The following is a 21,118-nucleotide window of genomic DNA, read 5'->3' as shown; positions in this document are numbered from 1 at the left end:
TATAACCCAAAATAATATGCTTTTTTTAGGAGATGTGTATAATCGTATGTTTAATGATATGTTTGTATTAGATTCCAACCACACCAATTTATTCAAGCAACATTTTATACTTTAAATTCTTTAATTAAGAAAAGAGAAATAAGTATCTTTTTTGGGTACATAAGAACAAGTCTTTTCTTTTCCTCCTCTCTATAGGTCGAAAGAAATCAACTGAATAATTCTTTTCAACTCATATATTTTTTAGGAAATCGCTAACAAGTGTCCTAAGGGTATTGTTTAAGGATCCAAAAGAAACAACTTTTATATAGAAAATGATGTAATTATGATTTTAACATGTGTTTAATTTATATTTCTAAGGCAAAATTTCCTTTTAAGTATATTACTTAAACAATGCCTTAAAACACTTGTTAGCAAGACCCTTTATTTACCTATAAAAGAAACTTAAATATTTTTTACTATAAATATTTTTCTTAGTCAAAAAAATTAAATGAACATTTTTTCAAACAAACTTTAACAAAAAGTAAATGTTTTAAATCAAAAGAGAAATCCTTGTTAAAATTCTTCTAAGAATACAATAATGTTAAACCTCTTAACTATAATTCAACTCAAACGATTAGTCTCTGATTGCGAGTAGATACATATAATATCATATTCATGTCAATTAAAAATAATTTTAGTGTGGAAAGTAGAGAAAGAAACGCATGACCGTAAACAGTGAGATTGGGGCGGTGGGAAGGACAGTGAGTGAGTATCTTCAATTCCCACGCTACGCTACCCTACTGTCTCACTCTCACTTTCACTTCCACTTTTTTTAATCACTTTTTTCTTCTTATTCTCAATAAGTGATTATTACTCAATAATCGATTATAAATACTACAAATGAATGCACTTACATTATTTTAACTTGCTTTTATTTGAAAACTGAAAACCAGATTAGTGAAGTATGGAAGTGAAGAAGAGTGAGATGAATCAAACAAGAAGTTTGGTTTTTTGTGTTAATGGTGAAAAATTTGAGCTATCCAAAGTTGACCCATCAACCACTTTGCTTGAATTCTTGCGTAATCAAACTCGTTTCAAGAGTGTTAAACTTGGTTGTGGTGAAGGTATATCATATCATAATCATAATCATGCATTACTTTTTATTTTCTCTATGTTTGACTTTGTATTTTTTGAAGTTTTAATGAATTATTATACTTTATATTTCCGTTTCAATGAATGATTATGAATGTTAGCTTAGTTAAATCCTGAATGAATTTTTATTGGAATTATTTTCCAATAAAAAGTTGACTTTTTTTTTTACTTGTTGAGAATTTAAAGATTTCATGATTTGTGATGCATGTTTATGGTTGTTTGTTGAAAAGCTTACAGATTCAAAGCTAAGATAATAGAAGAATCAAATAACTTTTTGAAAATGGGATTACTTTGATCATTGTGTAAACAATATCCTTCAGTTATATCAATGATTTTACTGTGGACCTAATTTGATCTCCTGGTCTGCTAAGAAACAACCACCAGCAGCACTGAAGCTGAAAATTGAACTTTTTGCGGATCTCAAGAAATAGCGGTTTATTAAAATTTTACGCGACAGTGCTATAATGTCGTCATAGTGGCTATTTGATTGCATTTATAATACTAAGTAACATATTGGGAGACAATAGCAATCTGTTCAAATTCCACTGTAATAGGGGAATAGTTTGGATCAGTCTCTTCGGCATGCTCTGGGAATAGTTTGTTCTAATTCCCACACTGTTTTGTTATAATCTCACTATTATACTCCTCTGCGACAATCCTATCTTACATGCTAGCACCGAGCATCTAGAAATGGATCTTCACTTTGTCCGTAAGAAAGTCATTTCTAAACAACTTATTGTCAGTCATGTTCCAGCAATCTGATCAACTAGCAGATTCTTTCACCAAACCTGCTTCCTACACTCGTTTTCCAGAAAATCTTAGCAAACTCAAAGTGTTGACTTTCAGTCAATCAACTTGAGTTTGGAGGGGGTGTATTAGAGTATAGGATAATCATCATTTGTAACAACTCAAAGTTTGTTAGAGTTGGTTATTCTGGCATCAACTGTCAGTGTAAGTTATGTGTTTGTTAATCCTATTCTCTTTTGTACTGTTCGATATAAATCCTCTCATCACAATTGATAATAGAGACTTAGTTTCAATGAAAGAATATGCAAAACCATCTCTCTTGACAATAATGGTTCCTCTTATTATTGTTGCTATTTTTTTTTTTCTGATGTTTTTTTTTTTTTTATGAAAATAAAGGCGCAGGTGTTAACTTTTAAAAAGTAATGAAAAATTGCGCTCAATTTTCATTTCAACTTTGAAATTTACATTTTGGCATTGTTTGGTTACAGGTGGTTGTGGTGCTTGTGTAGTTTTAATCTCAAAATATGATCCTTTGGTTGACAGAGTCGAGGATTTTACGGCAAACTCTTGTCTCACACTACTTTGTAGCATACATGGATGTTCAATAACAACAAGTGAAGGCATTGGAAATAGCAAACAAGGATTGCATCCAATTCATGAAAGATTTGCAGGATTCCATGCTTCTCAATGTGGCTTTTGTACCCCTGGAATGTGTGTTTCACTCTTCGGGACTCTTGTTAATGCCGAGAAGAAGACTAATTGTCAAGAGCCACCTTCCGGGTTCTCAAAAGTTACTGTTTCTGAGGCTGAAAAGGCTATTGCAGGGAACCTTTGTCGCTGCACTGGTTATCGGTCCATTGCTGATGCCTGCAAAAGTTTTGCTGCTGATGTTGATATGGAGGATTTGGGGTTGAACTCTTTCTGGAGAAAAGGAGAAAGCAAGGACTTACAGCTTAGTAAACTGCCTCGATATGATCACCAGCACAAGAATGTTAAATTTCCTATGTTTTTGAAGGAAATAAAGAATGATTTGTTCATAGCCTCTGAGAAACACAGTTGGCACAGGCCCACCAGTATAAAGGAGCTTCAGAACATTTTGAATTTAAACCATGCCAATGATGCCAATGGAGTCGGGATAAAAATTGTCGCAAATAATACTGGTATGGGATATTACAAAGATAACGAAGGCTATGATAAATATATTGATTTGAAGGGCATTTCTGAGCTCTCAAAGATCAGAAAGGATCAATCAGGGATTGAAATTGGAGCAGCAGTGACCATATCTAAAGCTATTGAAGTACTAAAGCAGCAAAGCAAGAGTGACTTTATCTCAGACTTTGTAATGATACTTGAAAAGATTGCTGACCATATGAGTAAAGTTGCCTCTGGGTTTATTCGGAATACAGCTAGTGTAGGTGGCAATTTGGTGATGGCACAAAAGAACAATTTTCCCTCAGATATTGTTACAATACTACTTGCAGTGAACTCAATGGTTCATATAATGAATGGCACACAATTTGAATGGGTAACATTGGAGGAATTTCTGGAAAGACCACCATTAAGTTTGGAAAGTGTACTTTTAAGCATTAAAATTTCAAGTTTGGAAACTATTAAAAGTACATCTTCGGAACGAAGAAATAGATTCCACTTTGAAACTTACCGAGCTTCTCCTAGACCGCTTGGAAATGCCCTTCCATACTTAAATGCTGCTTTCCTTGTTGAGGTGTCTCCAAGTGATAATTCTGGTGGGTCCATGATAGATGCTTGTAGGCTGTCTTTTGGTGCTTGTGGGAATAAGCAAGCAATCAGAGCAAAAAATGTTGAGGAGTTTTTAATAGGAAAGATGTTAACTGTTAGCATTGTGTATGAAGTTGTCAATTTGATTACAGCCACTATTGTACCTAAAGACGAAAACACCAAAACAACTTACCGTTCAAGTTTAGCAGCTGGTTTTATTTTTCAGTTTTTTAACTCTCTAATTGAAAATTCTGATGGAGAGACCAACTTTTACGTAAATGGATATTCTAAATTGCCTTATGTGAAGGATTTTGAATTGGAAGAGAATCAGAAGCTGGTCCATCATGAAAAAACTCCAACATTATTGTCATCTGGGAAGCAAGTCCTTGAAGCAGGAAATGAATATCACCCCATTGGAAAGCCAATCATTAAATCGGGAGCTGCACTTCAAGCGTCAGGTTTGTTTTGTGTCATCTAGATGTGAATTAATTTTTTTTAAGGAAAGATTTTATTTAATATACTGACTGATTTCTATTATTTATTTATTTTCTTTCTTTGCATTTCTACCAATTTTTCGAAGTAGCGAGCTTAAATATTTACATGACAGAATCTGGTATATATTCATGCAAAATTCCATTTTCTAGAGGATGAGTCATGACACTTATTTTATTCTGATTCGGTGTTTGTCAAATATGAATTTTCATAAATAATTGTTTTAATTTCTATCAAGTATCAAATATTCATGAATGAATCGTACAGGAGAGGCTGTATTTGTGGACGACATTCCTTCACCACCAAATTGCCTGCATGGAGCATATATTTATAGTGAAAAACCATTGGCAAGGGTAAGGAGTATAAAACTCAGCTCTGAATTGCGGCTGGATGGAGTGACAGACATCATTTCAAGTAAAGACATTCCCAATGGTGGGGAAAACATTGGAGCAAAGACAATATTTGGCATAGAACCTTTATTTGCAGAAGAGATTGCCGGATGTGTTGGAGACCGTCTAGCCTTTGTGGTCAGTTCTTAAATCCCTCATTTTGCCTTTGTGGTCAGTTCTCACTACCTTATTTCTCACCAATAGGTTTTGTAGGTTGCAGATAGTCAGAAACTTGCAGATATGGCAGCAAACTCAACCATTGTCGATTACGATATTGAAAATCTTGAACCACCTATTCTATCTGTTGAAGATGCTGTTAAAAGATCAAGCTTTTTTGAAGTTCCTCCTTTTCTCTACCCAAAACATGTTGGTGATATATCAAAAGGAATGGCAGAAGCTGATCACAAGATTCTTTCTGCGGAGGTACATGGAACATATTTATTTTTCTTCTTTCTTTCACATCCTTCTCTGATTTCACAACTTTATGGTCATCTACGTTGGTTTCTAATCAGATGTATAATTTTGTTGCGGTATAATTAAGGTGTAATTGGTTATATATATTTGGTCAAACTTATTCATTGTCATCTATTTATCTCAATGCAAAATCCAGATGAAACTTGGGTCTCAATACTATTTCTATTTGGAAACACAAACTGCACTTGCTGTGCCAGACGAAGACAATTGCATTACAGTTTACTCTTCAAGTCAATGCCCTGAGTTCACTCATTCTACTATTGCAAGATGCCTTGGTATTCCTGAAAGTAATGTTCGAGTAATAACAAGAAGGGTTGGAGGAGGTTTTGGAGGAAAGGCCATAAAAGCAATATCTGTAAGTCCGAAGTTGTGTTTTAATTTGTTTATTTATTTAAAATTAATAAAAAAAAAATAACTTTTGCAGTACCATTAACTGCTAAGTATTGCAATGCGTAAACATGACTGCTGGATTTTCTGTAGTTTGGAGAAGTCACTGATATTAAAAGATAATGAAGAAAAGAAATCTAAGATACCATTTGAAATTAAATTTGAGACCGCTCAACATTAATTATTCCGCATTAAATCCAAGTAGTCTTATTAAAACCACATGAAAACTATGAACATATAGACAAATATATCTGAATTCTGAAGTACTGACAACCATATCATGTAGACTGCTACAGCTTGTGCACTCGCTGCACAGAAATTATGCCGCCCTGTCAGGATGTATCTAAATCGAAAGACTGATATGATAATGGCTGGAGGACGGCATCCCATGAAGATAACATACAGTGTCGGGTTTAAGAATGATGGGAAAATCACTGCATTAGAGCTTGAGATATTGATCAATGCTGGTATATATGTTGATATAAGTGCAGCATTGCCACTTAGCATACTTGGTGGACTAAAAAAGTATGACTGGGGTGCGCTATCTTTTGATATAAAGGTATGCAGAACAAATCTTCCCAGTAGATCTGCAATGAGGGGTCCTGGGGAACTACAGGGATCATTCATTGCTGAAGGTATAGTAGAAAATGTTGCAGCTACACTTTCAATTGATGTAGATTCCGTGAGAAGCATTAATCTTCACACATACACAAGTCTTCAGTCATTCTATGAGCATTCTTCAGGCGAACCTTTTGAGTATACCTTGCCTTCAATATGGAGTAAGTTAGCCGTTGCTGCAAATTATGAACAAAGAATCGAGATGGTGAAAGAGTTTAACAGAATTAGTACTTGGAAAAAAAGGGGAATTTCTCGAGTACCAGTTGTTATTCAACTGTCTCTAAGACCAACTCCTGGAAAAGTGAGTATTCTGTCGGATGGTTCTGTTGTTGTTGAAGTTGGTGGAATTGAAATTGGTCAGGGTCTCTGGACAAAGGTTAAACAAATGGCTGCATTCGCCCTCGGTACAATTCAATGTGATGGAACTGGAAGTCTCTTGGACAAAGTAAGGGTTGTACAAGCTGATACAGTGAGCTTGATTCAAGGGGGATTCACTGCTGGGAGTACTACATCAGAGGCAAGCTGCGAAGCAGTTAGGCTTAGCTGCAATATCTTGGTTGAAAGGTTGAAGCCTCTCAAGGAAAAGCTGCAGGAAGAAATGGGCTCTATCAAGTGGGAGACACTTATTCTTCAGGTAGCTACATTACTGTTATGTTAACAGAGTTTAATTTCAAATATTGATAGATTTCGCTTCAGCAAGAAGTTTTGAGAACATCCTAATCATGAGTGTAACATGAAGGAAATAGTACTTTATCTGTTTTCTCTCTTTACGATCCATATGAAAAAACTATTTATGTTTAAATTTCATATTGATGCATCTATCATGGTATTTATAATTGTGCATGAGGTATATCTTTGTATTTGTAATTGTGCATGAGATACATTGCCTCAACCTTTTCCTGTTAAGGTTAATAGTATGTGTGCAGAAAGTGGCACTTAGCATGTTCACAATTTATGGGAGAATAAACCAACGGTTTTAAACTGGAAAATACTGAGGGACTAAATGTGCAATGGAGTTGAGGGAAGATAATTATTTTTCTTCTTTTGCTGACTATTTATCAATCTGCAGGCATACATGCAATCAGTGAACTTGTCAGCGTCTTCATTTTACGTACCCAGCAATAATTCGATGATGTATGTTAATTATGGTGCTGCAGTAAGTGAGGTAACATGTTTTTCTATGCACATATCAAACCTTAATGGTATAAGTTCATTAAAAGCTACTTTTATTGAATGTAAAGTACTTAAATTGTCACACCAGTCGTATTACTGAAGTAACTGAGCTGAATTATTGTATACCATCATTCTAAATAATGGAAATTATTTCTCAGGTGGAAATAGATCTTCTGACTGGAGAAACCAAATTTCTTCAAACAGATATTATCTATGATTGTGGACAAAGTCTTAACCCTGCTGTGGATTTAGGACAGGTATGCTACAAGCTCAACCCTAATCAAGGGCTACCTTAATATAAGAGTTGGAGGCCCAAGAATATTTTATTTAGTCCCTCTATTCCAAAGCTATTAATATTTTTAGTCTTCTATTTTTGTTTCAAAAGTATTGATGTTTTAGAAATCCAAGGTCTATTTAATACTCTTCCCAATTATAACCATTGTTGGGAAAAAGACAGAAATTTGTAACACAATCATAAAATATTTTACCAATTTTTATAAGGATATAATAGTAGATTAGATTTACTTTCTCTCCTCTCCCTTTGCAAACATAACAAGAAGGAGGGTTATTTTTCGTACCCTCCTTTGGACCAAACACTGTAAGGTAAATGCGCAAAGGGATAGCCCGATTTGGTTTGTTCCCTTGAATCAGCTAATAACAATATGATACCATCCTGCAGATTGAAGGAGCTTTTGTCCAGGGATTGGGGTTCTTCATGCTTGAAGAATATGAAACAGACATTAATGGTTTATCGTTGGCAGATGGCACATGGAACTACAAAATCCCTACAATAGACACTATCCCTCAACAGTTTAATGTTGAAATTTTCAACAGTGGACATAACCAGCATCGTGTGCTTTCCTCAAAGGGTATGGATGAAGTTCTTAAAATTCTGGATATGCATTAAATTATGTTTTCATATTAGTATTTATTTTTGGATCCGGCTCTTCTAAAATGAGAAATTCACTGTAGATTGTAAAATGAGTATAATCAATCATTGATTAAACTTAAGGGTAGATATTATACACATGTATAATAAATAACGAGTGTGTTGTAATATCAATGCTTAAATTTTTTCGCTTTAGTCGAGTCAAATCCTTTTTTAATACTGTTTTCATAATGTCACAGCACTTATACTTGAAATAGGGAGTTAAATAACAATAATAAAGTCAATTTTATCTGAATAATTGTATGAGAAAATGGAATGTTGGTTGTAACTTGTAAGCATATTGCAGCTTTTGTTATTTTTGTGAGTGAATGAAGTTGTGAAAGCGTCATGTTTTCCAGTTTGAAATTCTTAATAACAACTAAAACCTTTTCTCATTAAATGATATTTGTCAGTTTAAAATTCTTAATTGAAAAAATTAAATGAAATTTGTGTTGCAGCTTCTGGCGAGCCACCCCTACTTCTAGCAGCTTCAGTTCACTGTGCCACAAGAGCAGCTATCAAAGAAGCAAGGAAACAGCTTCTTTCATGGAGCAACTTGGATGAACCTGATTCAACATTTCAGTTACCGGTTCCTGCAACCATGCCGGTGGTAAAGGAACTCATTGGACTAGATGTTGTAGAAAGATACTTGAAATGGAAGATGAGCAGGGTGTAAAAGTGCTTATTATCCTTGAAATTTCACAATAGTGGTTTTATCTTTTGTTAGAAAAGTTAAGTGGTGATTCACCCAAAATAATAATAATAAGTGGTGCTTTTAATATCACAAATAGTAGTGGACTGGAATTATTTGAGGTATACATACAAACAATAATACACAGGTTAGCTCAGAAGGGTAGCTTTTGCAACAAAGGAAAAGGATAAGCTGGGTAGCAGGGTGGATTCTCTCATGTTGGAGCTTCATGCAATATTGTCATGCTGAACTTCTGTTGTATAATTTTTTCTATATATATTAAGCATCTTTGGCCAATATTTATAGATATTATGTTTGGTATTATTATTGTTCATAAGGTGTAAATTAAGAGATAAGAGTTTGATTTTGTTATTATTCATTAATAAAATTGTTAAAGTGAGGTCCATCTCTTCTGAATGCTCTATTATATATGTTTTATTACAGGCCATATATGTTCAAAGAAAATGCGTAAAAAAATGTTAAAAGAAAAAGAAACAGCTCAGTGTGAATTTGGTTTAAACTATTAATTCTTGTGTGGTGCAATTGAATTCATTTAGTTTCAACAATCCATTTTAGTTGATTGTAGTTTTTTGGCCATGCTTCTCTTTTTCAAAGGAGTTTTGATATATAGTTATGAAGGAGTAACTGAGCTTCTCAGATAATAATAAACTATTAGATTAGATAAATAATGAATTTAGATTTCTTAAAGTTGAAATCTCTTGAGTAACCCTCATTTGTGAGAGAAGACATAGTTCAAAAAGAAAAACAGAGAGAGCCAACTTAATGTATAGACAACAGAAAAGTCTAACTGTAGTGAATATGATTCATAGATAAAATGTTTACCTTTGCAATGAATGTCTCAAGAGAAACTCTAGAAAAAAATATGTCACTGATTTTTATTTTATTTTATTTTTTATTTATAGTCGTTGTATTGGAAAATAATGATAACATATTTTTAATAATGATTGATTGAGTTTCAAACCACTAACAGTAGTCCTCGTGAGCTTAGCTCAGCTGGTTGGGACAATGCATAGTCGTTGTATTGGAAAATAATGATAACATATTTTTAATAATGATTGGTTGAGTTTCAAACCACTAACAGTAGTTCTCGTGAGCTTAGCTCAGCTGGTTGATGAATGTTGATCGTCTGTTTATTAGTCCAAGTAGCAAAGAATTTGTATTATTATTTTTCAAAGTCTCAAAAGTTCAGGTCTTGTTAATGAAAAAAAAAAAAAAGCCTGAAGGTTAATACCGTGCCATCAACATTCAATCCACAATAACAACATATGAATGATTTTATGCACTAGATATTTCAACAAAACATTTTCATATTATAGGACTTGCGATATTTGAACATACATTAATCAGTACAAAAATAAATATCACACATTGCATATACAATACTATTAGATGAATTTTGATATCACACATGGCTCTTGATGGAGGAGCTATAACCACTCTGAACATCATCATACCTAGACCACAGCATAACACCGCCATATTTAGCAGAACCTTTAATAGCTGGAAGCACAGTGGAAGTAAGATCAGCTGCAGGAATGAAGCCACTGCCTGCAGCCTCTGGAGAAGCAGGTAACCCCAAGAATATCTTGTTTGCAGGGATACCTGATGTCCACTGCTTCCATGCATCTTCAAGGTTGCTAATTTCACCAGGATTGTATTGACAAGGAGGGTTATTGTAGAACTGTACCCAAACATAATCAAAGAGGCCTGTTGTAAATGCATTTCCTATCCAAGCATCAGGAAATGGACACTGAGGAGCTGCAGTTATGTAAACTTTCTTCCCATTATACCCTTTAAGGTACCTGGCAAGATCACCCCAATGTTGGTTTGATCCTCCTTCAATATCAAAGTCAATACCATCAAGAACAGCAGGGCCAAGAGGGCGAGACGAAGATTGTCCGCCCAAGAAGTTATTCCAAAGGTAAGTTGCTACACTTTTTGCATCTTGCGTGGATGCAATTGAGTAGCTTCCAGCACCTCCTCCTAATGACAACAATACTTTGATGCCTTTGGCTTGACATGATTTGATGTCTGAGCTAAAGCCAGTGCATTCATTACTGTATGGATCACAATGGCCAGCTAGATTGATCATAGGAGTTTGGCCATCACCAAAGGTTGGTAAGAAGGCTATGATCACATATTCATAGTTCCCTGTGGCACAAGCCTCGGCTAACGTGCCCTCGTTTCCATTCTGGCCCCAATAAACTGCAATTTTCCCAGCATTAGAACCATTTGCCAATGCTAAAATGACGAAGGAGAAGAATGTGAATGAGATTGTTGATTTCAACGCCATTTTTATGTGTTGGTGTTGCCTATTGACTCTCCACAAAATATATGTCTTGATCAGTATCTGTTCAAACCATACTGGTGGGGGTGGCTTTTATAAGGGTGACATTACAAGTAATGTTCCAAAAATGTGGTCCTTTCCTTCATAAGAGCGTTGCTTGGCAGTCACTTTGATTCAAGTTCCATGTTTTAAACGCAGTCACTGATGCTTACCCCATTTGACATCCCTCTTGTCTGTTTCTTTAATCTGCTACTCTTTTGTTGTACTATGCTTTTGTTAATTTTTTTCAGCTACTTATAGTTGATGCTTTTGTTAATATTTTTTTTTTCCAGCTACTTATAGTCAAAATTGAAATAATAGTCGCAGCTACTTTAAAATAACTCATTACATATTTATGGTTGTTTAACTATATGGAGATACATATGAGGGGTAACCTTGGCGCAACAGGTAGAGTTGTTGTCATGTGACTGTAAGGTCACGGGTTCAAGTCCTGGAAACAGCCTCTTGTGTAAAAACAGGGTAAGACTGCGTACAATACACCAAATGGTGGGACCCCTTCCCGGACCCTGCGTATGCGGGAGCTTCAGTGCACCGGGTTGCCCTTTAACTATATGGAGATACATGAGTGTTCGGTCTTATCTTCCCAATTTTAACATGTATTTATTTGAACTCACCATAACTATGACATTTAGCTCTGCAGTGGATGCCCCAAGAGTATATCCACCAGCTTAAGTATTTCGGACTCGTTATGAGACTAACCTACAAGTTTGAATCGGGTCATCCAAATATTCGATTCCAGAAATAAAACTTGGATTCCCCCCCCCCCCCCCCCCCCCCCCCAAAGGAGAGTCATAATATAAACTCTCCTAACGCTATCAACATGTAATTTTTGGTTTAAAAGGGACCAAGAACTGGAAATTTTGTAAATGTTGAAGAATTTTCTATTTTATGATGGAGCCCGATGGCAGCAAATATTCTACATAGCCAATCACAACTAAGCTTCATTTTTGTAATTGTACAATATTACAGACATCAAAGCAAATGAAAGGAAAACTAGAGGGGGGAAATCATGTTGTTAAGAAGAACCACTGAAGAGTATGAATCATAGGCATACAAAACTGATCATTATTTGTAGTGTACTAAATCTGAAATCCTGAAACATACATAACCATTCTGACATAAACTACATCTAAATGTTTGCTAAAGTGCCAAATGCTCTAGAAGGACACCTTTCTTGGAGGGACAACCACATTCTTGTTTCCAGGAAATGCATTTCGGGATATGTCTACCAATGACTTGAAACTATAGGGTTCATGCATAGATATCTCTGACAAAACCTTTCTGTTAAGTTGAATATTCTCCTTCAACAGCCCATGCATGAAGTTCCCATAATTGACCTGCATATAAAAGCAAAAACAGTTTGACAAAGGAAATTTCAGAAGATTGCACACACCCAAACTGCATGCTTAAAACATGAAAGGAGCCATGGAAGTATTAACATGAGAGAAAATTTACACATTCGAGACGCAGCAAGTATCATTCACACACATGGTATTAGATTTGTAAACTCAACTATGGAGATTCACTGATCTCTGAAACTGATTCTATATTGTGATGATTGATTCTGTTACATATACAGTCATGGTCCATATATAGAACTATAGAGTTAACTGGTAATAGCCAGTTGCTAGCATAACTCACTGACACATGTCAGTTGAGTTTGTTGCAATAGATTGAGTTAGTTACATGATCAGTTAGAGACTACACTTAGCTACTCTAGGGTACATGATAGTTATGCTGAGCTGCAGCTGAACTATCCTTTGATACATGGTCTGCAGCTGAACTATCCTTTGATACATGGTATGCAGTCCATGGCCATTTAAATATCCAGATGCATGTTCACTTAACAATTCAAACTTCCTACTTAGCCAACCAATTTGCTTCTAAGAAACTCATTTAAAACTAACTGAGCTTTAACACTATGTTTGGTTGTGAAAAGAGAGAAAGAGACGAGAAATATAGTAGATTTGAAGTGTTTTCTATTTTTTAAAAGACACAAATACCCCTGATCAAAATGACAATAGTCAATAGTATATCATAACTTTTTTGCTGGGAGTACATTATTATTATGAGTTAAAAATTAAATAAAAAAACTACTTAAAAACAACTAAATTCTTAAATATTACCATCTACCAAACAAAACTTGTCACCAAGAAAGTCGAATAAAAACATAACCAAATACTGTAATATCCAAGTCTAAATTCCTCATGTCAAATAATGTGATTTTTACCCTATTTTTTTCCTCCCACTTAATCTGGTAAAAGAATTGTCAATAGCACTAAATTATTTCAGACAGTAGGAGTCCTTATGAGATGGGGATAATGCATGCAACAGATGGTACCAAACCCACCCTGTTGATGAAGAACGAACTCTGTGTCCTGGTTCATTTCGGGAAAATGTCAAGCAAAGTATTGAAACAGAACTACAATTAATTGTTGAGGACAGTGGCAAAATTGGAATAATTAAAAAAGACGCCCTCTCTCCCAATTTTTTCACATAAATGGCGAGGCGAACAGGAATTTAATCGCTCTCTTCAATATCTAGGCTAAACCAAACGGTAGAAGTTCCGTGTTTCTCTACTAATTCTCTCGTTCCCCTCCGATTCAATTTCACCTCTACCAAACACACTGTAAGTGAAAAGGAATTGACAAGAGACCAATAGACAGACAAACTTCAAGCAAATTCAACTTTTGAAGATCCTGGATATTTTAAGATTAGGGAAAGTAATCACTGATTAAAGTGATTTAGCAAATCAAATATGACTAACAGGAGAAGGATAAGCATAAAAATGAAGGGTAGGAAATCAGTCCAAAGTTTCCAGACAATGCTAAAGCAAAGAATCTCTGGCAACAAACACCATGACAAAACAGAAATTTTCTTTTGAATGGTACTACAATATGACTATATATCCTGCAAGCAGCTTATTTAAATAAGCAGTAATTTAAACATATAAAGTGTAGTTTTTACTGCCGGATATCTCAAGTGGATATAGTACTTAAATTGGACATGTAGATATCAGAATGAGAACAAGGTCCATAATCATAATATTTCCATCACCAAGATGTTAATCAATAATTTAGCTTTGATGAAAACAGCAGCAGAAATATTAAGGCTTGTTTAACATGACAAAACATTTTCTGCTTATATTTCCTATTTTCACTACTAATTACATATATACACTCTGTAGCACCAACTCTTCAAATCAATGAAGCACGGATACGGACATGGACACACCGACACCGCTAAATAAAATCACATAATTCAGTGTACTTATATGGGTCGGTGTCGTGTCAGTGTCGGACACGACACATGTCCGATACCGGGACACATCTAATCTGAGGAGTGTCCGTGCTTCATAGCTTCAAATTGAACATGTGTCTGGTGTCTAACACTGACACACATGATTACATTGAATTGATTCATTTTCTCAAATTATTACCGGTGTCGACGTGTCGGTGTCGTGTCCGGTGCATGTGCTTCATATGGCACATTATTTTCCCTGTCTTTTTGTGCTTTCAAATATTTGTATAGGAAATAGTATTTTCCTCAAACTAATCAGTGTGTTGCATTGGTCAAGCATTGTATTGAACAGTAAAAGATTACGAGTTACTAGTAAATAGAGAAATGGAGAAAGAAGACATACACCATGAATGCGGGTGCCAGCATTAATCCGTTGGATCCAAAGAGATCGCATGTCCCTCTTTTTGTTACGGCGATCTCTGTAGGAATATTGCAAAGCCTTCTCCACCCTCTCCCTTGCAATCCTAATGCAATTCTTTGCTCTTCCCCTGAACCCCTTTGCCAACTTGAAAATCTTATCCTTATTCATTTTCTACTTCTCTGGTTCTTTCTACCCTGCAATCACAATCACAATCATAATTAAAATTTAATACAATATCATAAACACCCCTACCAAGAAAACTCTGTTTAATCTTGAAAAAAAACAATGTTATTAAAATCAGAACAGCTATCAAACATTAACATTTCACACTTCAAAAAATAATTAAAAAATATCACTTGCCTTGAAAATTCCAAAAAAACAAAAATTCAAATGAACATTTCATCTTTGTTAAAGAATATTCTGAAAAATTTGTAAAATGAACATTTTCACACTTCAAAAACTACTGAAAAAAAATAATAAAAATCATAACTTGCGTTTAAAAATCCCAAAAAAAAAGCACAACAGAAATGAACTTAAATTCGGAAGCAGAATAAGAAGCATTTCTGTTTTGCGGCACAAATCGCGATGGTATCAAAATAGATAGAAAGATGAAAACCTGAAGGATTTTCCGACGGGCGACGAGCAAACTCCGGTTGCGTTTTCCGGCAGGTAAGTTCAGTGGCTGACTCTAATCCAATTTGTGTTTCTGATATTTTTAGGGTTTTTAAGTGTCAAAATATTATTATTTTTTTTTAAAGGAAAATATTATTAGTTTTTTTTAGGGGACTTGTAAAAATATTATTATCGTTAAAAAGTAAATATGTTTACCTGCAATTTTTATTTTTTTTCGAATGTGACTTTGAGCTTCAAATTATTTCATGTCATTAATATTAAGGGGTGATAGTCATTTCTCTAAAAAAAAATAATAATCATTTTGATTCGTGAATGTAAAACGAGTACTTATAATAGTTTTCAAAATTTTAAAATAGTTTTTGTTAGTCAAAATAGTCTCTAACGTTGAAATAATATTTCAATGTCAATATTAACTTTTTTCACACCGATATGATAATAAGTAAATATATTGAAGGACTAATATGACAATATTAACAAAGTATTTTAACGTCATTGACTATTTTAACTAACAAAGTGTGTAATGAAAAACTATTTTAAAATTTTAATATATTAAGAGATTATTGTGCTTTGCTTGCTAGTTGCTACACATTCAAAGACCAAAATAGTTATTACCCTTAATATTAACTATTTGAAAATATAATTTACCCATGAAAATAGTTTTTGTTTTTGTTTTGTTTTGTTTTCTTTAGGTTAAAAATGTTTGAGTCCTTTTTTTGTTTTTGTTTTTTTTTTATAATCTACGTTGAGTCGTTATAAAACAAGTAGAATTTTGATTACCTTAATCATTTAGTTAAATATTGTTTGATATCTATTGTACATATTAAAAAAATGAGCGAAATCAAGTTGAGGTCTATGCAGAAAAACGACTTTTATTCTTGTAAAATATAAAATGATAGTATCTAGGAGGGTATTCTTCTATGATCACAAGACCAAATAAATAGTGGTCGGACACACACACATAAAAAGATTATCTTCAAAACATTCAATCATTTTTTTATCAATTTCCTTTTTATTATTAAAAAATACTTCTATATGTGTGTGTGCCCAAACATTATTTTATTTTGTAGTGTGCCCAAACACTATTTATTTGATCTTGTGAGTCTTGGGATGTAGACGTAGCATTTCCTACATTGAAACATAGTAGAAGGTGAGTGTTTTAAAATTGAGAGTTGGTAATACATACATGATATTCATCAACCTCAATTTGTGTTCAAATATACCCTTGTAAATTGTAGTTAATGATTTTTAGCTGCGACACATTTTTAAACTGCATTAACCATCTAACTTGCTGTCAAATTTGATCTCAAAATTTTGGATGTTTGACTCTAGTATTATTAATCCAGTCCATTGTTACTCTCATTACACAGCAACAGTAGCTTTGATGAAATTTTTGGAGCTCCAAATTTCTGGAGAAAACAAACACATGAACTAATGAAAGGATTTCATCCACAATAGTTTTTCCAGTTCAGAATTAAAAGCAAGCAGACCAAGTTCAATTTTGAACTACACAATGAAATCTATAACAACTTTTATCAGTGTGGTATGGTTGAATTAAAAATTTCAGAGTTGTATTTGAGTATAGGAACAATAACAGCAATCTTCTTACATCTTCATATAACATTATAACATGCTTGAGTTAAGTTCAGAATAGAAGCACAAAATGTCTAAAAGTCACTCACATGCGCCAAAATTGTGTATCAAGTTTTGAAGTGTACACATAAATCCCGTTACAATTTGCAAATAACCCTTTGTTGTCACATGCAGTCCACCATCTATCCACATCAATTTATAATGTGACCTCTTCGCTCTAGCCGCCTACCTTTGGAATTTTTCCGCAACTATTCACTAATTTGGAAAGAGGCCTCGGTTTGGTTGGTATTTATACTTATAGAGTCTGATATGGTCTGTAAGTACAAGGATTTCTGCAGGTGCCTATATTGACCCCAACGTGATAGGAAAAACCAGTTGAAAGGTTTGGTAAGTATTGGACCAGTGATAGAGGGACGGAAGGTCAAACTAGACCAAGCATAGGTTATTTCTGGAACAACTAGATTCGCTATGCAGAAAACTTTTTTATACTGAATCTTACCATTTCCCATCAGTTCGACTACAAGTCCATCACCATATTGCACCTCATTATACTTCATCTTAAACAGGTTCTTATTATAAAAGCCTATAACAACTTTCATGGTTGGCCTCTTTCGTGGATCCTTCTCTGTGCATTGTAATGCCAATGAAAGCACTGCATTGACTTGCTTGACTAGTGTTATTGAATTAGGAAATGCACTTACCAGGTATGGATCAACAATGTTCTCAATTTTTCCTGTCTCCATCATTACAGATCTAACCCAAGTGACTATGTGGGTCTCCTCTGCCTCATCATTCATAGATGGAACTAATAATTTCTTTCTGGTTATTATCTCGAGCAAAACAACTCCGTAGCTATATACATCAGACATTCTTCCCGGCACTACATCATATGCATTCTCTGTCACAGATAACAATGCAAACATGTTAGAAAATACTATCTTGCAAAACTCCATTTTGAGCTGTGTTGTCATTATCGCATCCTACAAATCAAATTACTATTGACTAAGAACGGGGTATGAAAAGAAACAATAATTGTCGATGAAGAACTAATTACCCGGAGCAATATATCCAGGGGTACCAACAACACGCGACGAAAGCATTTTCCTGGTTTCAGAGTGACTATTAGAATCTTCAGACAGCTTCTTGCATAGAGCAGTGCCAAAATCAGATATAATAGGTTCCATATTGTCATTAACAAGTATGTTCTTTGGTTTGATGTCTCGGTGCACTATAGGTGGAACACAATCATAATGCAGATACAATAGTCCTTGAGCAATTCCGACTGCTATTTTACACCGAACATCCCACGTTAATGGTGGTGGAGGTTTCTTTTCATGCAAGATATCATGAAGGCTTCCATTTTCCATGAATTCATATAAGATTAAACCATAGTCATTTCCAATCCAGTAGTCCCAACATTTGATTAAATTTCGATGCTTAAACATCCCTAGGACATTAACTTCGTTGCGCGTGATACTTAGCCGCTTTTGCTTGTTCCGTCCGAATTCAACCTTCTTTACAGCACAAACAATTTCACAAATTATAGCTTTATACACAATACCATGTGCTCCTCCACCAATAATATACCGATCATTTAGGTTCTCAGTAGCCTCCAACACTCGCTTATGAAGGTCAGTCAGCTTCCTTCCTCCTCCTCTTTTATTAAAAATCCTTTTATTAAGATCATAGGTCCTTTTCAATTTATCTCTATTGAGATACATTCGAATTATAATTAGCAGCACTACAGATATACATGTCGAGGATCCAAGTACTATCGTCACAATTATTAGTTTACTGATACCTTTGTGACCAGTTGGTTTGTAGTCATGTGGATTTACATGACAGCTGGCATTTAGTAGAGGATTACCCATAAATGATGATGGTGTGGAAATCAATAAAAATGGTACACAGCCATGGAAGAGATTGTAAGAAACATTGACCTTAGTTAATGAAACAAGACTTTCAAGAGCATATATGCTTCCTGTCAAATTGTTTAAGGATATATCCAGATTTTGCAGCAGTCCGAGCGAACCAATTTCTGAAGGAATGCCACCTGTCAATCCATTAGCACTCAGATTCAATCCATAGAATAGATTGTGCAATAATAGAATTGATTGAGGAATTGTGCCTCCAAACAAATTTCCACCAAGTTGTAACTCGCGGAGGTTGGTAAAATTTGGCAAAAACCCTGGGATACCTCCAGTGAAGTAATTTTCTCTTAAATTTAATGTTGTTATGTTTGTCCAACTTCCCAAACTTGATGGGAGTGATCCATTTAGGAAATTGAAACTCACATCAAAACGATCCATTTTAGTACAATTCGACAGTTGAAGTGGCAGAGGACCTTCCAAGTTGTTGCGAGAAAGATCCAAAATCACAAGATCCACAAGGTTTCCAAGCTCCGGTGGTATGAGCCGTGCAAATTTGTTCCTTGACAAATTAATGTATGTGAGATTTGTGCAATTTCCCAAACTTGATGGAATCGGTCCATGGATATTGTTCTTCCTCATGTCCATGTATTTCAAGTTCAGATTACTTTCAAAATCAGGAAGAGACCCGGTGAAATTATTTTCATTGAGAAACAACCTCATCAGAGTTTCACATCTTCCTACATCAGAAGGTATACTGCCTTGAAGTTGATTCATTCCCATGTTTAGCACTAACAAATGCTTTCCAAAGCAAAGATTGGGTGGGATATTGCCACTGAACTTGTTATTCATACAGTCCAACTTCACTATGCTGCTGTTGATTCCTAAGCTTTGAGGTATGACTCCTGAGAACTGATTATCAAACAATGAGATATTTTTTAGATACTTGAGCTTTGTCATCTCGAAAGGTAGTTCCCCGGAGAGGCTGTTGTTGTGAACCAATATGTGCACAAGACTTGAAATTCTCCAAACACTGACCGGAATTTCGCCTCTGAATTGGTTGAAATACAATTCAAGGTCCTCTAGTTTGCTGCAATTACCAAGAGATGAAGGAATAGTCCCAGAGAACATATTACCATGTAGATACAACCTCAATAGACGAGTCAAGTTTCCAATATTTGTTGGGATAGGACCACTAAGAAGGTTATTTTGTAGGCTCAATTCTTCAAGGGAAGGAATTTCAAACAAAGAATTTGGAATTTCACCAGTCAACAGATTGGAAGACAAACTCATAAACTGTAAACTTTGCAACTTTTTCAAAGTATATGGTATCTTTCCACGGAATCTGTTTCCAGAAAGGTCTAAATTCTGAAGCATACTACAATTGCTTAACTCTGAAGGCACTTTTCCTGAGAAACCATTACCAAATAACAAAAGGTTCTTCAAATGATAAAGGTTTCCAATTTCTGGTCCAAGTAGACCAAAAATCCCTTGACTGGTGAGGTTAAGGGAAATTAAATTGTTGGCATGGTCACATTGAACACCAACCCATGAGCATGGATTGGACTCAGAAGTATTCCAGCTAGAGTTGATGATAGGAGGAACAAGGGTCCATTGTGTCATTAGTGACAACAGAGTCAACCCCTCAGAGTTAAGAGCAGTAGCACCATGCAAAAAGGAAATAATCAACAAGTGTGTGATAATTCTACTGCTATTACTAGTTCTTTTCATTGAGAGTGAGACAAGGTTGTTTGTAAATTGCAATGAAATAAGAAACACTTACCTTGTCAAGTTGTAGAGAAAGAAACTAAGTTCATGAATGAGGTTGCTTTGTTCTTTGAGTTTGGTTACAAATTTAAGGAGAATTATCTATAAAAGAAGTCACACTATATGTCTTCGTCAACCATGGGAGAGAAGATGAAGTAAGTCAACACTGCAAATATACAAGTTTATTCTCTGACACACATTTGTTGATAATAGTAATAGCTTAAAATTGTTTTTTTTTTTTTGAATAAAGCTTAAAATTGTTTTGTATTTTTCTGAAATTGTTCATCCAATTATACCACAAATTAGTTGGCCTGTTACGTTCTTGTTTTTCACGAGATAAAATTTAACCTTCCCCAGTAAAAAGAGACAAAGTAAAATATTAATTTATTGTTATTTTTCATTAATCTCTAACGTGACTTTCACTTTGAAAATTATTATATGTATTAGGGTTAATAAGTCTTTAC

The 21,118-nt window shown here is 34.7% G+C and overlaps 4 protein-coding genes across 5 annotated transcripts; 1 reads left to right on the top strand and 3 right to left on the bottom strand.

Annotated features, from left to right (window-relative positions):
* The first annotated feature begins 669 nt into the window (after positions 1–669).
* LOC146924498 (abscisic-aldehyde oxidase-like) lies at positions 670–9,173 on the top strand. 2 transcript variants are annotated; one of them, XM_085709511.1, is made up of 11 exons: positions 670–744; positions 933–1,103; positions 2,367–4,073; positions 4,375–4,634; positions 4,710–4,919; positions 5,107–5,325; positions 5,644–6,609; positions 7,045–7,140; positions 7,307–7,405; positions 7,828–8,017; positions 8,535–9,173. In XM_085709511.1, the coding sequence occupies exons 2-11, from the start codon at positions 944–946 to the stop codon at positions 8,750–8,752; spliced, it is 4,125 nt and encodes a 1,374-aa protein (XP_085565637.1). In that variant the 5' UTR covers positions 670–744; positions 933–943; the 3' UTR covers positions 8,753–9,173. The 2 variants fall into 2 exon arrangements, with proteins under 2 accessions (XP_085565637.1, XP_085565636.1); XM_085709510.1 differs by having other exon boundaries at positions 670–1,103.
* An 881-nt stretch (positions 9,174–10,054) lies between these two features.
* Positions 10,055–11,221, bottom strand: LOC146924497 (acidic endochitinase-like). The gene has a single exon (XM_085709514.1). The coding sequence runs from the start codon at positions 11,079–11,081 to the stop codon at positions 10,191–10,193; it is 891 nt and encodes a 296-aa protein (XP_085565640.1). The 5' UTR covers positions 11,082–11,221; the 3' UTR covers positions 10,055–10,190.
* A 772-nt stretch (positions 11,222–11,993) lies between these two features.
* Positions 11,994–15,533, bottom strand: LOC146924496 (Ribosomal protein L20). Its single transcript, XM_085709515.1, has 3 exons — positions 15,413–15,533; positions 14,779–14,990; positions 11,994–12,472 (listed from the first exon to the last, which is right to left on the bottom strand). Exons 2-3 carry the CDS (start codon positions 14,962–14,964, stop codon positions 12,293–12,295), a joined length of 366 nt encoding a protein of 121 aa, XP_085565641.1. The 5' UTR covers positions 14,965–14,990; positions 15,413–15,533; the 3' UTR covers positions 11,994–12,292.
* A 1,414-nt stretch (positions 15,534–16,947) lies between these two features.
* On the bottom strand, positions 16,948–20,850 carry LOC146924495 (uncharacterized). Its single transcript, XM_085709513.1, has 2 exons — positions 18,074–20,850; positions 16,948–17,917 (listed from the first exon to the last, which is right to left on the bottom strand). The coding sequence occupies exons 1-2, from the start codon at positions 20,616–20,618 to the stop codon at positions 17,268–17,270; spliced, it is 3,195 nt and encodes a 1,064-aa protein (XP_085565639.1). The 5' UTR covers positions 20,619–20,850; the 3' UTR covers positions 16,948–17,267.
* Positions 20,851–21,118: the final 268 nt, after the last annotated feature.

Source organism: Medicago sativa, chromosome 5, assembly GCF_051527215.1.
Source record: "Medicago sativa cultivar Bolivia chromosome 5, Bolivia_mono, whole genome shotgun sequence".
Classification (NCBI taxonomy): Eukaryota; Viridiplantae; Streptophyta; class Magnoliopsida; order Fabales; family Fabaceae; genus Medicago; species Medicago sativa.
The sequence above is the reverse complement of the archived record's forward strand: the minus strand, read 5'-3'. Positions and strand labels throughout refer to the sequence as shown.